Raw genomic sequence first — 16,953 nt, 5'->3', positions numbered from 1 at the left:
GGCTAAAAATCGGATTTTGGCTGGCAGTCTGAACTAGAGTATCAGTCTAAAATACCACCTGCTGTCACGTGTTTGTAATTCTTATAATCTTGCAGTTCTTACAATATTTGGATCATGTGGCGACAACTAATCAAACTCTTTCCACCAAGGAACTGACCATGAAAATGCAAGTGACAGAGCTCAAAAACGTAATGACTTTACCTTTAGTTAGAATTAGTTTTTGTCAAAATAAAAAGCTGCAGGCAGCATTTTAAATTCAGTTTGAACTTTTTGATTTGTCTCCATTGACTTTCCCATGTGAACATAATAGTTTGCGATTCGATTTCTAATCTGAGCTTCAAATAATCATCCTCTCAATCGCAGTCGTCAGCCTAAGTCACCACATTTCTGTCTCCATTCCTTTACACTGAATTTAGGTTATTTCTATTTCTTCTATCACTTTCCCACTCTGTCAGAATCACTTCATTCTCAATATTAAGTGTCACTACTCTCGTCCGATGATCCATTTGCCTTCTTTGAACCAATGAGTTCCAAGTTATCTCCACCTCATGTTAATCGTCTAAACTGAGGTCCACCTCCACCACTAAGGTGTAGGCTGGAGTGATCCTGTCTCCGTCTACTATCTCTACTCTTCACAATGTCCCCTCTCATCGTCTGTCAAACTGTTTATCTCTCTTTACTAAACTCATTGCTGTGATCCCTATCTTTTATTTTTTAGTGCCATCATCAGGCTGGAATTCAGTTTTACCAGGTTTAAGAAAATAATGAGTCTCTCATCTGCCTCTGCTGACCTTTTCATTTAGAGCTAATTTAAATACACCTATCAGCCACAACATTAAATATACCATATTAATATATTTTAATATTTTAAACCTAATGATCTTTAAATGAAGCTTCTTTGGTGTTAATTAATAATTCAGTCAACAGCTCTCTCCAGACCTGCGTTGGTGCAGTTTATTTTTTGTCACATTTACAATACACACACACGTCACAAATAACACATGAAAACAGTAATAAATCATTTTTTTTACAGCATGAGAAAAACAAAATCATATATTCATCCTTAAATATTTCTATATTCTTTGTACGTTTATTTCATTTAAACATTTCGTCCGTCGTGTACCAACAGATTCTTCCTCATTCTGGTTTCTTCACTTTACAGAAACGCCACACAGGAGCAGGGACAGCCACGACTGGAAGCTCCTGATCAGTTTAATATTTAACGACAATCTAGTGAGACAACAAATCAGGAGGGGCTCATACATTTCACTCATTAGTTTTAGAAGGGAGGGAGGAAACCACAGTAATTACCAGACATGCCAACAAAACGTAGCACTAAAACAGAAATAAATCCGACTGATGGCGAGCAGAGGAATGTTTAGGTGAGTTAAGATCCAGATTTGGGACATTAATACTTTTTTTTTTTTTTATCTTTTGACTGACTTTGCAGCTGCAGCTGGGGATGATCTCAAAAAGGTGGTCAGTGTTTTCTGCAGGTAAATGAGCTCAAGATCATCGTGTCCCGGTGGCCAATGGGTTAATTTTTGTTCTTAGTAAATTGCAAATTTATTTTCCGAGCTGAGCCACCAGGTGGATCGGCGTGCTGCATAAAACAACACGCTGATGTAGAAAGCTTTGACGCTCACGAACAAGTGTTTGAAAGTCAAATAGCTTAAAACAAGCACCTCGGCTAAAACCGGCTCATGGGATTCTGTTCTGCTTCTTACTCCGTCTGTAGGTTGACTGTTGTTTTAGTTTGGAGCTAATAATGAGCCTGACTGGAACCAATTTACACCTATGAGACAAGAATGGAGGGACTTCAGCGTCAAGACGTCGGAATCTCTGACATCGAGCTGCAGCCGGGAGACAAAAGAGGGAATGAAATGACGGTGGGGGGAGAACAAGGGGGGGCTCAGAAGATGGGAATGTAGTTGTCGATTTTGGCGCGGTGCCGCTGGGCGATGCACTCGGCGATCCACACGATGTTCCTGCACTCCTGCTCCTTCAGCTTGACGTAGGCGTAGAAGACGCTGAAGTGGAACTGGTTGAGGAAGGCCAGCTTGTTCAGCTTCACCTGCACATGCGGGGGAGGAGGAGGAGGAGGAAGAGGAGGAGGAGGAGGAGGAGATATTAATAAAAAAAACATAGCTGGAGTTTAGTTTCTACAGTCAACCTTTGGTGTCCACCTGCTCTGACAAGAAGTTTCATCAGTTTCGTGAATGGTTTACTTTAGTCTTGTAGCACAGTGCAATCTTCACCAGACCACCCCACCCCCCCCATTCTGCAGTTGCCATTTTTACATGGACACTAGTATTCATCTAATAATCAGAATAAAACTGCTTCATGTAAAGACCTCAGTCAGAACAGACTGACATGATCAGAAGGAGTTTTTAATCAGACTGAGAGAGGTGGTGTAAACCTTAGACAACAGTACCTACCACCACCTGAACATTGCTGCAGATCATGCAAGCCTCCATGGCAACGCTAAAGGGGCGGTCCTTGCATCCTGATGCCATGCGTTCTCCAGCTAATAGGCGGTTTAGACTTCTGCATTAACAGAAGACAGCGTAGACCTTAGCGACGTAGCCTGGCATGCACCTCCCCAGAAATGTAACTACGTTCCGCAGCGACCCAGACTGCATGAGTCGCGATTGGTCCGCTTGGTAGTAGCGTGTTTCTGCTTTAGTATTTCCGGCTGCTTCTCCATCTCCACAATTTTTGAATTGATTGATTTGGATCAATAAAGATGGAACGTGTCGAAGAAAGGTTAACTGAGGAGGTTTGGAGATACAAACATTTGTATGACTTGGACACCCTGACAGGTCTGCAGCTACACAGCCCCAAACTAAACAAACTGTGATCCACTGAGCGTTCTGACTCCTTTCTATCAGAACTAGCATCAACCTTTTTAGCTACAGCAGCTCGTCTGTTGGACTAAACCGCACTGACCAGCCTTCTCTCCCCATGTGCATCAATGGGCCTGTCTCTGGTTCATCTCTTTATCTTCCTTGGACCACTTTTAACAGGTACTGACCACTGCAGACCAGGAACACCCCCAAAAAGCTGCAGTTTTGGAGATCCTCTGACCCAGTCGTCTCAAATCCTCCTACCTGTCAACTTTGTTTAAAACTTTTTGTTGGATAATGTATCAGAGAGGGCCGCGGTTCAGCGACGAGAAAACTGGAACTTGTCATGAATGTACACTGTTGTGCAAACTGCTATGCTAATGTATTGTTTCTAATGGTAAAAACAATAGTAATAATGGTTGGGTCAATGTGGGAAGAATACGTGGTTTGGGAACAACTTTGTAAACTGTAAATATGAATAGTTATTACTGTCACTGGTGCAATGTTAAGAGTTTTGTGTAATTATTTTAAAGGACACTCAGCTGTCTAGTTTATGTTTTGTGGTTGATTCAGTAGTTAATACTGAGGTCATTTCTTTATGTAAGAAGGATCTGAAAGTGTAATTCTGAGTCTTGGAATTTTTATTGCAACGTCAAAATAAACACTAAGACTCTGGAAGTCTTTAAAAGGTTAGTCTGGACCCATAATAAGAGTCTGATAATGTTTGTTACCTCGTGCTCAAAGAAACGGTCCTCCAGTGTTTTATCTCCTGGGTTACTGCCGGCGCCTTCAAACAGCAGCTTGTACTCCTGAAGAGACGAGAAACAAGTTCAGACTGAGAGAAAAATGTCCACAAACACTGTCACCAAAAATCAAGTGACAATTTTAAAACATCTGAATGCTTTGCTTCATGTTTCGATGCCGAGCTGATTTGTGCAGGCCACAAACGTCTGGACTCACGGGATAGAAATCAGCGACGGCCTTGACCTGCTCGTAGTCATCTGCCCGGGCCAGCTGTGCAAGGCCTTCTGGGTAAAGCTTGCCGCAGTGAGGGAAGAGCTTGGCGCGGTCCTCCTTGGACAGCTCCGTGCCGAAGGAGTTGATGGTGATGATGAAGGCTCTCCTGTCGGCCTCGAACTGCAGCGGAGAAGGAAGTGAGTCGGTGAGGCGACGCTCAGAGTGTCGACGTGAACAACGAGGAGTCAACAGGACACATGTTGGTATAAAGACTCACCTCCAGAATGGGACACATGGTGTCAGCCGTCGTTCCTCCCAGGTTGGAGCAGAACTTGTAGAAAGCCTCCAGATAAGCCTGAGAAGACACAAAACTACATTTAGATTTTGGCATTTTACAAGACAAATTAAAATAAATGCTCTAGTAAAAGCAGCTTTCAAACACTTCAAATTTAAAAATTAAAAATGTCAGTGGATTTCACCTTGGAATTAACAGACTGCATCATATAGAGCAGAGTACCTTGAGTTGTGGTTAGGGAGGTCCGGATCTGATCATTTTAAGGCTTTTGTAAAACGACTGGATCAGATACATAGACAACCCCAGCCTTTTGATTTATTTTACAGCTGCACTCAACTAAAACCAAACATGTCTGCTATGTGACCACCCAGGACGTTCCCTTTAAGGCAGTGGTTCTCAATTATTTTCTGTCATGTCCCCAGAAATTTTTTCACGAATGTTTCTTGCGATATCAGACAACACGCTTCTAGTTTCTTTACTGTTATACACTGCCTGGACAAAAAAAAATCTCCACCTGGATTTAACTAAGCAAACAGGTAGGAGCCTCCTTTGGATAATTACTGCATGGGTGATTATCTTTCAGCTGACAACAAGTTATTTAACCCCAACTGATGCAATGAGTAGCTTCTCATTTCTTCAACAACCATGTCTAAAGACACATCCTGTGGTCGTGGAGAAGATGTTAGTCTGTTTGAGAAGGGTCAAATCATTGGCATGCATCAAGCAGAGAAAACATCTAAGGAGATTGAAGAAACTACTAAAACTGGGTTAAGAACTGGAGATGACATCTGGAGCAAAAATTGGGATGTTTCATAAATTATGTTAATCTACTGTTTGTAATCTACCCATCGTCTCTCTGTTAAATTTACTTTACTTCATAATATAATCTCTCCTTAGTTTAGTGTGCTTTACCTTGTAAAGTGTGTTACGAATGATCTCAATGTTCATCTCGTCTAAGTCCTGCTCAGATATACAGTCCTGGAAGAACGCAGCTGCAGAGAAAAGAAAAAAGAATTCACGTCACACCAACGGTAGCGCTCCATGTTCACGTTAGCTTTGGCGCCATCTGCTGTTCAGTACGAGGCATTACTGATCAGGTGTGGTTTAAACAGCTGTTCAATTGTACCCAGAGGCGTGTCCACCAGGATGGCGTTGTAGAGCTCGGCGGGCGTCTGGGCGATGTTGACGGCCTCCATCTGCTCGAAGCTGCCCAGCGGGTGACACTTAGGCACCAGCTCAGAGATGGCCCGCTGGTGCAGGGTACCGGTGATGAGCAGGATGACGTTATCGATCATATAGCTGTACCTGAAGGCAGCGTTTAAGAGGGGAAAGTGGGGATCACCGTGTTAGCAGCGTAGTCCTCTTTTGGATCTTTGTTAAACTCGTCATATAGAAGATTTAGCTCATTAATTGCACATTTTCTACAGTACACTACATTCTCAATCCATTTTATTCTAAGAACTGAACGATAATTGAACGACTTTGAAATAAAATAACATCTAAGAAGACCGAAAATTAGAAGACTTACTTATTAATCAATTTATTTCTGTACCTAATTGACTGTAGTGCATTTTTAGGCTGCATCACTTTGCAACTTTTGATTCAAGAAAGAAAATAGTTTTTGATTCAGAGCATGTTAAATGCAATAAAAGGCCACTGGGTTCACTTATCAAACTTTGGTTTTCAGACAACGTCCCTCGTATAGAAAAATATCTACAGTAATGGTACAGTTGTAAAATTTAAACAGACCAGAAAGTACTGTATGTCTGTGTCTCCATTGTGAAAAATGAATTTAAAGCATCCTTAAATCTTGTAAATTTTGTCGTTCACAAAAAGAAAACTCTTTCTCTTACGTGATGAAGTCCATGAAGCTGGCCAGCGGCTCGTACGACTGGTTCCTCATGTGGCGGAACTCCACCACCATCTTCTCCTTCAGCTTGTCGTCGATGACGGACACGGTGAGAGGAGACGCCTCGTTCGCCAGGAAGCTGCCATAGTCTGTGCTCTGCAGGTGGAGCTTCAGGTCTGCGCGAGAAACACATGGACGGAGAAAGGAACGGGTGGTTAGAAATAAATCTGACTGGTGTTTGCTCTATGAGGCGTTTATATGAAAACCTAAAGGGAACAATAAAGGACAGCACTCCTTCCTTTTACCAAAAAAACAGCACTCCTTACTTTGACCAGTGACGGATGAACATGGAGGCACTGAATTATTTCAAACTGATTTTGCACTGCTATAGATGGTTATATTATATTATTCATTCATCTTCTGTAACTGCTTGTCTTGTGAAGGGTCGTGAGGGGCTTGGAGCCTATTCCAGCTGTCATGACACTTCTAACAGCCACAACATTAAAACCACTGACGAGAGAAGTAAATAACATAAACCATCTTGTGACAGTTCAGTGTTCTGCTGGGAAACTTCTGGACCTGGCATTCATTGGTGTGGATGTTACTTAGACATGTACCACCCACCTAGACCAGACCAGGCACCCCCACCCCATAGCAATGACACTCCTTGATGGCAGCAGCCATCCCCAGCAGGATGCAGCCTGACACAGACACACACACAAAAACACTTTAGGAACAACTAAAAAAAAACATGAAGAACAGCACAAGGTGTTGACCTGGCCTCCAAATTCACTAGATCCCAAACTGATCAAGTATCTGTGGGATGATCCACAGAGGCCCCCCACTAACAACAGGGTCCTACACAATATTAGGAAGTTGGTCATAATGTTATGCCTGATCGGTGTGTATTTTCTGCTCTGTGACATTGTTGACATATTACAGCCAAAGAACATAGCCAGTGTGAATGACAATCTTATTTTTCACTATTTGGTTTTTATGCTGCATATACATAAATAAGTATTTATAATTGCTTCCTGTTAAAAGTGAAAACTGTATTCCAACCAATATTCTGACAGTAAGGGTAATTCTGAATTATTAATGTCAAGTCTAACAAGCTTCTTTCTTCAAATCCAAGTTCATGAACAAGAAAACAAGAAGTGGTTGCTGCAGTAAAACCTCAGTTATATTTATGTTAGCCTGAAAACTGTCAGGTTGGTTGATCAAAACCATAATAAAACGAAAAGGGATCATGTAGGAAACAAGATAAAGTTAATAAAGCATTTGCCAAAGTTTAGTTTAAATGTTTAACTCAAATCTCCTCCTACCTTATTTTCACTTCCTCTAAAAACCCCATCATTGATCAATAAACGACTCTTTGCTATGTTAGCTAAGCCCAGGTTAGCTTAAGCTAGCTAGCTAGCTAAAAGATAAGAGTGCATGTAGCCCTTTAGTACATCTATAATATTTAAAATGTTTTTGTTTCGCTTTAAGTCTGCACAAATATTTGATGTAAAGCTCAACGACTGCCGCTAAATAACAACAGAAAGAGATGGAATTAAAGCCTGCCTTGTCGTTAAACCGTGCTAAGCTAACTAGCTTTAGGAATGACAGCTTTTCGTCGGCTAGCGGAGTTAGCCCTGGCGGCTAGCCATTAGCTAGCATCGGTTGTCGACTCACCTTCCAGGGTCTCACACTGGACGAGGTTCAGGTAATCCGTCTGGGACAGGATTCCAGCTTTAAAGCCTCTCACCAGCCCCTCCAGGTAGCCGTTATCGACGTTGAAGTACAGCTCGGAGAAAGGCATCCTGTCTGACTGTCAGATCCGTAGCTGCTCCGGGAGAACCGTCCGTCCGTCCGGCTGGTTAGCGTTAGCATCAGCTGACCGAAGCACGTGACCGTCATCTGATCAGTCATCTGCTCCTCTGCGCGTGCGTGTGTGTGCGTGTGTGTGTTTATGTGTGTGTGTGTTTTCACAGTTTGCATTTCTGCTTCTTACTCACTTTAAGTAATAAATATTTTTAAACATTTTAAATTATATATATATTTAAAATGTTTAAAAATGAGGGGCAAATGAGGGGTTTTATATATATATATATATAAAGTCCCTCATTTGCATTTTTACATATAATTGTGTGTATAATTTTATATATTGCATCATAATTCACACTTACAGCATAAAATATTTTTATAATCACAGAATGAAAGCAGTCAAAAATTGAAATACAGTAAACTTATTAAACAGGGAAGTGGAATTAAAAAAGAAAAAGCATTATTATAGAACAAGGGTGTCAAACACCACGGAATGAATTAGCAAAGTGTAAAAAACACAGAAGACATTAATGCTTTACTGCGTCCTTTTTCTTGAGCTATAAGAGTAACTACTAATCCTACTGCATTGTAACTTCTACAGGACACTGAGACCCAGAACTACACGGCTGATGGAAGCGTTGCACTTATTTTTCTTAAGAAATTTCAGGTTGTTTATAAAATGTTTTGTAAAAGGATAGTATGATTAAATGTCAACATTTTCATTATGTACATCTTTCCACTAAAACAAAGGGAAAAATTGTCATTGTTTATAGATCCTTTTGAGGTCAAACTGGGCTATATGAGGCCCCCTGAACTAAATTAAGTTTGACACCCCAATTATAAATACAGTCTTTATTATACACCATAATTAGACAGAGAGCTCAATGCCCCGCAGCTTAAAAAAAGGTTAAAAAACATACATACTCACATGAAAAGAGAACATGCCTTCATCATCAGTTTGACAACACATGTGCTCCAGATACTTGCGACACAAATGAATACAGATACACACTGAAGGAAACACATCTGAAATGTTTTCAGATTATTTTCATTTGAATGCTAATAATAAGTAAACTCTTGCAATAATAATTATCTTACAAGATGTTAAAATACTAATGGTAATATAAAACACTACTAATAATCAGGTGTGCCTGTGTTTTCTTAAGTTGCCCTGCATTGATTTCTATCAGCCACCATATAAAATGGTATAATTTAAGACTGTTCGTTTAGACATGTATTAATTTGATATTGTGCAAAAACCAAAAGCCAAAAGTTTGAAATGAAGCTTAATGATATCTCACTTGTTAGACCAATCCTGTTCATTCGTGACCAGATTCAACCGGACTGATATGTGACTCTATTACTTCATCTCCTTCTTTCATTTTTGAGATCTTATCAGATTTTTTACTTGACTAGTCAGACAGGTTTAGTAGCAAAGAACGAGAAGTGAAACAAATGAGACACACAAACCGTCTGGAAGCAACAGAGAAAGATGCTTTTCTGAGGTGTTTTAAATCTTTAACCTGGATGTGAGTTTGAAAGGTAAGAATCCTGAACTATTCATATGGATTATATGGTGACCTGTTTGACTGTATGTGACCTACTGCTGCTAGAGGTGATAACGATCCATCTTATCTCTGTAAAGGTATGCACAATGGATATTTCTGCAGAGAGAGAGGGCGGTGTTTCTCCCTCAAAGGCTGCTCTGTCTGAGCAAAACGATGGCCAAAGACAAAATAGGTAAAATAAAAAAAAATATGTTGAATGTAAACGATTGTTGTTCAGCTCAGAGTTCAGCTCTAAAATCAACCTGTATATGTTGTGTTGAAGCCAAGTGAACCAGGAGAGACCGGACTCACCTGTACCTAGTGTTTCTTTGAGGAGTCATCGGTCTATAATTGAACCCATTGAATTTAAGGATGGAGACAAGGGACAGTCAAGAGATGAACCAATTGCATTCAGTAATAAACGACACTCTGTCGAGCAAAGGTATGAATTATGAATACTTACTGAGGTTTGAAGTAAATCAGGGATCTGATTTTTACTTTAGTTTATGTCGTTTCTTTTAGGAAGTACATTATTTTAAACCTGATGTAAAGGAACCCTGATAGACAACATTAACCGGAAACCAGACTATTATCTTACTGACTTTACTGACTTGGAGGTTTATTGAATTGTGAAAAGCACATAAGTTTAGTTTATAACCTTGAATTTAAATGGTTATGGTGTGTTGAACCCTGTACCTGGTGTTTCCTTCAGGAGTGATCGGTCTATGAGTGAACCCATTGAATTCAAGGATGGAAACTACTCTGATCAACAAATGTGAGGATTTAAAGTAGATGTTTGTTCTTGTGTGACTTTATTGATGAATACTTGGAGGTTTATTGAATTGTGAGATGCATTTAAGTTCAATTTATAACCTGGAATATGAATGTTTTTGTTGCGTTGAAGCCAAGTGAGTCCAGACCCACCTGAACCCAGCTATGTCTCCATGAAAAGTGACCAGTCAAGAGATGAACCAATTGCATTCAATAATAAACAACACTCTGTTGAGCAAAGGTATGAATTTTGAATACTAACTTAAGTTTGAGCTTAAATCAAGGATCTGATCTTACTTTAAGTGACAGTAGTTTTTCACGTAAAGAAACCATAGAATGTAAATTTGTAAGGTAACTATTGTTGGAAATAAAATGAACTTATAAAAGGATCGTTACAAACATACTTGAAGCTTAGAGCAGCTGTAAAAGCAATGTTAAGTTCTTTCATTTTGTGTTATTGTTTCATTTTTAACGTTAAAACTATAAATAAAGGTCTGTTAGATTCAATGCTGACTGAGCCAATCAACATCTCTCTGGTGAATATCTCTGGATTTTTTCAGTGCACCTAAGATTTTAATTTGGCGTGTGCCTGACATCCTAGTGTTGGCACACTCAATGACAGCTCTCTTGTTGTCCCCCTCTCATGTTCTGACCAAGATGGCTGAGCCCAGACGTTCCTCTAAAAAAAACTCTGAATTAATCAAGCATTTGCAAACCCAAATGTTTGTGCCCAAATGCTATCCAATCATTCAACATTCAGTTCAGACAGTGTATATTTCTGGTTGATCTTTTTTCTTTTCTTTGTCTCTTTGTTTTCTGTTCAGTTTTAGTCACACACTTCCCCATACTTTCCGGAAGAGGTCAGAGGTTATCGGTCATCAGCATCCAAAACATCTGGATTTCATTTTCAGGGTATAACTGTATTTATTTATTCAGATTTTCAGCTCACTTTAGATATTTAAAATTCTGGCCTCTTACTTAGAAGAGCAGGATAATATGAAGATAATATGTGGCCGTCTTTAACAGAGATGCATTTGCCAGACCAACCAGTTAGTCCTCATTCCTGGAGTTTTATAAAACTAACCCACTGAAGCTAATATCAGGTCTTGTCCAGGTTTTTCTATAGCAACAGTGAGCCAAGTCCACGGAACAGAAACAGAAAAATGAAAACGAATGAAATCAAAATGAAAAATAATTGACTTGTCATAGCAGAAAAGGTCTATCTGTAATTGATTTTGATGTTTGCCTGGTAAGACCTTTTACTGTTAGGGGAGGCCAAAACATTTGCATTCATTTTAGAAAGATCTGCTGTGTCAAGTTAGAAGTGCAACATTTATGACGCGAATCAGCAAAACCTTCTAAACTTATCGAGTCATATTGTTGAACATTTTCTCTAGGGGCTGGAGGAGGACATTGTTACTTTCGTGAAGCAGGAGCTGAACAGGCTCAAGAAACTACTGAATTCAGACTCTCCAGAAGGCTCAGAGAACCTGAGAGAAGATGCTGGAGAAGAAGAGCAGAGAAGCAGCGACAGAGATGCATTTCTGAAAATCACACTGAACTTCTTGAGAAGAAAGAAAAAGGACCAGCTAGCCAACACTCTGCAGAGGAGTAAGATGATTAAACTATTATGCACCATCTCTTTTTATTTTTATTATCCTGCTTAAATTGTTGATACCTCCTGTGAATGCATGTTGTGGATTCACAGCAGCAATTTGCAAATGCCAAACAACTCTGGAACATTTACTTGCGCAATCAATGAAGAAATATTGAAGAAATAGCCCACATCTGACCATAAAACTGATGTTGTGCCCAATCAAATATGATAATTTGAAAAAGAGACGAGTATTCATCTGATTTGGATGGCAATACCCTCAGTGTCTGCATTTACATGAAATGCTTAGGCAAACAGCAAAAATCAGAAAAATAACTGTATTGCATCACCATTCACTGACTGATATTATTGGTTCTGTCCTCAGAAACTCATGTTCCAGTTTGTCAACGTAAATTAAAGTCCAACCTGAAGAGGAAGTTTCAGTGTTTGTTTGAGGGTATTGCCCAAGCAGGGAACCCAACACTTCTCAATCAGATCAACACAGAGCTCTACGTCACAGATGGTCAGAGTAAAGAAGTCAGTGATCAGCATGAAGTCCTGCAGATAGAAGCAGCCTCTGGGAAAGATGCAAGATCAGAATCCACCATCAGATGTGAGGATATATTTAAACCTTTACCTGGAAGGAATGAGCCAGTCAGGACACTGGTGACAAAGGGAGTGGCTGGCATTGGTAAATCAGTCCTAACACAGAAGTTCACTCTGGACTGGGCTGAAGACAAAACCAACAACAACGTACAGTTTATCTTCCCACTCATGTTCAGAGAGCTCAATTTGCTAAAAGAAAAAAAGTTCAGCTTGGTGGAACTTGTTCATCACTTCTTCAATGAAACCAAAGAAGCAGGAATCTGCAGTTTGGAAGAGTTCCAGGTTGTGTTCATCTTTGACGGTCTGGATGAGAGTCGACTTCCTCTGGACTTCCACAACAATGAGATCCTGACTGATGTTACAGAGTCCACCTCAGTGGATGTGCTGCTGACAAACCTCATCAGGGGGAAGCTACTTCCTTCTGCTCACCTCTGGATAACCACACGGCCTGCAGCATCCAATCAAATCCCACCTGAGTATGTTGACATGGTGACAGAGGTCAGAGGGTTCACTGACCCCCAGAAGGAGGAGTACTTCAGGAAGAGATTCAGAGATGAGGAGCAGGCCAGCAGGATCATCTCCCACATCGGGACATCACAAAGCCTCCAGATCATGTGCCACATCCCAGTCTTCTGCTGGATCACTGCTAAAGTTCTGGATCACACACTGAAGACCAAGGACAAAGCAGAGCTGCCCAAGACCTTGACTGAGATGTACATCCACTTCTTGGTGGTGCAGACCAAACAGAGTATGGTAAAGTACAACAAAGAAGCTCAAACAGATAAAGTCTGGAACGGAGAGACCAAGAAGACCATTCTCGCTTTGGGAAAACTGGCTTTTGAGCAGCTGGATAAAGGAAACTTGATCTTCTACGAAACAGACCTGAAAGATTGTGGCATTGACATAACATCTGCCTCAGTTTACTCAGGACTGTTAACAGAGATCTACAAAGAGGAATGTGGCATGACCCAGGAGAGGGTGTTTTCCTTTGTCCACCTGAGTGTTCAAGAGTTTCTGGCTGCACTCTATGTCTCTGTGACGATCATCAACACTGGTGAAGACATGCTGGGAGTTGGGCGGTTGGCATTACCAGCTGAATCTAAACTGAAAAAACTCTACCAGAGGGCAGTGGACAATTCTTTACAGAGTCCCAATGGACACCTGGACTTGTTTGTCCGCTTCCTCCTGGGCCTTTCACTGGACACTAATCAGACTCTGCTACAAGGACTTCTGAAAAAGACAGCAAGTAAACCACAGGTCAAAGACGTGATTGTGGAGTATGTCAAGAAGAAGATCAGGGAAAATCCCTCTCCAGAGAGAAGCATTAATCTGTTTCACTGTCTGAATGAACTAAATGACCGCACTTTAGAGGAGGAGATCCAACAGAGTCTGAGATCAGGAAGTTTCTTCAAAAACAAACCCACTCCTTCTCAGTGGTCAATGCTCTGCTTCATCTTACTGTCATCACAAAAAGATCTGGATGTGTTTGACATGAAGAAATTCTCTGCTTCAAAAGAGTTCCTTCAGTGGCTGCTACCAGTGGTCAAAGCATCCAAAACGTCTCTGTAGGTGCACAAATTGCATTTAAAATAATCGTTTTCCCTGCAGAGAACAAGGAAACACTTCATAATCAAACCTTTTTCTTCTATAGGCTCAGTGACTGCAACCTCTCGTGGAGAAGCTGTGAAGTTCTAGCCCCAGTTTTAACCTCCAAGAACTCAAGTCTGAGAGAGCTGGACATGAGCAACAATGACCTGCACAATCACGGAGTACAGCTGCTCTCAGTCGCACTCCAGAGTCCAGAGTGTAGACTGGAGATTCTCAGGTTGGTTATTGGTGATTAGTTTGACATTCAAACAATTAAATATGTATGTGCATCCATCACATTCACAATATTAGTGAGACCACCTGACCTCTTACAGAATAGGTTTTTGGCTAAAATGAGGATAGGATGTAGTGCTTTACTGCATGTGGTAAAAACAGTAAACCTGTTAATGTAAAAATGCATAAAGAATCATTTATAGTTAATGAAGGATGTATCTACATTGTGCTCATGTTTCCAGGTTGTCAGGCTGTCTGATCACAAGGGAAGGCTGTAACGTTCTGGCCTCTGCTCTGAGCTTGAATCCTTCCCATCTGAAAGAGCTGGACCTGAGCTACAATCCTCTAGAAGAATGTGAAGTAATACAGCTGTCTGCTGGACTGAAGGACCCAAAGCGGAAACTGGAAATTCTCAAGTACAATCAATTATTCCAATGTAGAGATGGATTATGGCCATTGCATGCATGTACATTGCGTCAGTGACCATTTGTCTTTCTCTGTCACTCTGCAGTACTGATCACTGCGGAAAATGCAGACTGAGACCATCACTCTTCAAGTGTAAGTTACACTTTTGCAGCATCACATATTAAATGAAATAGAAGCTAGGGTTAGGGTTAGGGTTAGTTAAATGAAGTGATTGATAACTTCTATTATCTACTGCACTGATGTACCTTTGTCGACCTGACAATCACACTAAATCATTTTTGTGATTCATTGATTCAACCTGGCCTTGGGTTTCTATCAGCTTAAAAGTTTTTGCACAGTTCAGAATTGTCTACATTTCTGTATAAATATTACTCAAACCATCAGCGCATTTTCACTCAAGACCTGAAAGTAGACAAAGAGAACCCAATGGAACAAATAAAGTTAATATATTTCAAGAAATGCTCAAGATTCAGCTCATGGATAGAGGTCACTAGTTGAATTTAGAATTCTTTGGTCCATCAATGATGATAAGCCGTCCTGGCCCAGATTGAGCAAAACAGGCCTTAACAAGGACATTACCATTACATGGATGGGATGAGGTTTTGATTATGATGCCTCTCATTTAATGGTGGATTCATATACATTACCATAAGCCAATGTGGGAGAGGCCTTTAGCTGCTTAGAAGTTACCCTGGGTTCCTACTTTCAAGACTTGTCTGCTATTAGTTGCTAGAAGATCAACTAATAGCAATGATCACACATCATCTACATAGATAACAGATTTGTGAGTTCACAACAAAGTTTTCTTCTCTCCTGTTTTCACCATCAGATTTCTGTGAACTTGAACTGGACCCAAACACAGCACACAGGAACCTCTCACTGTCTGAAAACAACAAAGACGTGAAGGTGGTGACAGAGAAGCAGTCGTATCCTGATCATCCAGAGAGATTTGATGGCTGGAAGCAGCTGCTGTGCACTGAAGGTCTGACTGGACGCTGTTACTGGGAGGTACAGTGGAGAGGAAGGGTTAGCATAGGAGTGACATACAAAGGCATCAGAAGGAAGGGAACCAGTAATGACTGCTGTATTGGATGGAACGATCAATCCTGGTGTGTGTCCTGCTCGCCTCAGGGTTTCACTGCCTGGCACAATAACACACCATCAAACATCAACGCACCCCCACCCACTGACTCCAACCGGGTAGCAGTGTATCTGGACTGGAATGCTGGAACCCTGTCCTTCTACTCTCTCTCCTCCAGAAACCTCCTTAATAGACGGATCCACCTCCACACCTTCCACTCTACATTCACTGAACCCCTCTACCCTGCTGTTGGGTTCGAACAAACGCCTGAGGATGGGACTGAGTCCACAATCTTCTGGTCCTCAGTTTCTCTGACTCTGATTTAAGAATGAAGGTTACCTCCTTGGTAGAACAGCTCTCAGCACAGACTGACACCAGCAGACCTGAGCTGTAATAAAGTTTAAACTTGTAAAGCCAATACGACGCAATATCCGCAGTTTGGTACATATATTCCAGTTTTGGGATCACAGGTCTGTTCGCTCTGTTCCTGGTTTTATTTGACAAGCAAGATGGAATAAGAGCAATGTAAAGAAGGAACTCTTCACGAGAATGACTTATAAAAATACGCCATATTAATCTTTATTTTTGGCAGTTGTTGAACAGGTTTGTGTAGTGAGGAAACTTATGTTGTAGAATGATGTGTTTCTTATGTCTCCTCTTATGTGTCCCCATGAGGTCTGAACACCCTTTTAAAGGTTCTACAAGAAACAAAGTGTGTAATTGGAGAGGGGCTTGATAAGATTCAATGTAATGTATGTAAGTGAATTGATCAAAGTAAAGGTAAATGTTAAGAAACACTGCTTCTGTCATAAATATAGACCAAATATGAAGTAGAAGCAATTTGGCAGTTAGCTGGTTCAATTAAAATTCTTTGCTAAGAAGACCTTTAAAATTGGATATCCGATATATCAGATGTGGATATCCCAGAGACAGTTATGAGTTTCTAAAGGTCATTATGGTTATAAAAGCCAGATGGAATAAGAGTTTAATAATAATCTCTAATAATCTGACCATATGTTGTATCTTTACAGTTGGTAGAAGCAGGATTGTGGCTGAGTGTCAGATTGTGTTGTTTGTACAAGACCAAAACCAGTCCAAAGACTGAAACCTGAACTACAAAAAAAAAATAAAATTACTGTTTAAAAGAATGTGCAACAACCCTGATATTTAACCCTGAGAGCAAAAAGACTTAGAAACAACTGTGAGATTATTAAACAAGGATAAGGAGGAAAAAGACAAAAATAATACAATTTACAATAATTACAATTTACCTTGCTATTCTTTTCTTTCAGGTTTCATAGCCTACGTAATTAAATGTCACTGGATCATTAGTTTGAACATGTATGAATCT

The 16,953-nt window shown here is 40.5% G+C and overlaps 3 protein-coding genes across 3 annotated transcripts; 2 read left to right on the top strand and 1 right to left on the bottom strand.

The window, feature by feature from the left end:
* Positions 1 to 932: 932 nt before the first annotated feature.
* On the bottom strand, positions 933 to 7,815 carry LOC311485858 (V-type proton ATPase subunit d 1). Its single transcript, XM_084541520.1, has 8 exons — positions 7,625 to 7,815; positions 5,952 to 6,123; positions 5,225 to 5,403; positions 5,011 to 5,090; positions 4,081 to 4,158; positions 3,807 to 3,983; positions 3,578 to 3,655; positions 933 to 2,074 (listed from the first exon to the last, which is right to left on the bottom strand). The coding sequence occupies exons 1-8, from the start codon at positions 7,749 to 7,751 to the stop codon at positions 1,913 to 1,915; spliced, it is 1,053 nt and encodes a 350-aa protein (XP_084397646.1). The 5' UTR covers positions 7,752 to 7,815; the 3' UTR covers positions 933 to 1,912.
* A 1,588-nt stretch (positions 7,816 to 9,403) lies between these two features.
* LOC311485823 (uncharacterized protein) lies at positions 9,404 to 11,956 on the top strand. Its single transcript, XM_084541462.1, has 6 exons — positions 9,404 to 9,496; positions 9,587 to 9,745; positions 10,016 to 10,078; positions 10,208 to 10,315; positions 10,899 to 10,986; positions 11,472 to 11,956. Exons 1-6 carry the CDS (start codon positions 9,411 to 9,413, stop codon positions 11,739 to 11,741), a joined length of 774 nt encoding a protein of 257 aa, XP_084397588.1. The 5' UTR covers positions 9,404 to 9,410; the 3' UTR covers positions 11,742 to 11,956.
* A 75-nt stretch (positions 11,957 to 12,031) lies between these two features.
* LOC311486110 (protein NLRC3-like) lies at positions 12,032 to 16,452 on the top strand (the record flags this gene model as incomplete). The annotated part of the gene is made up of 5 exons (XM_084541872.1): positions 12,032 to 13,839; positions 13,926 to 14,099; positions 14,338 to 14,511; positions 14,607 to 14,653; positions 15,351 to 16,452. Coding segments are annotated over 5 exons (2,781 nt in total), but the record flags the coding sequence as incomplete, so codon positions are not given.
* Between the last annotated feature and the right edge of the window lie 501 nt (positions 16,453 to 16,953).

This window comes from Chelon labrosus, assembly GCF_963514085.1.
Source record: "Chelon labrosus genome assembly, chromosome: 3".
Classification (NCBI taxonomy): domain Eukaryota; kingdom Metazoa; phylum Chordata; class Actinopteri; order Mugiliformes; family Mugilidae; genus Chelon; species Chelon labrosus.
Note: the sequence above shows the minus strand (reverse complement) of the source record. Positions and strands in the feature narration are given on the sequence as shown.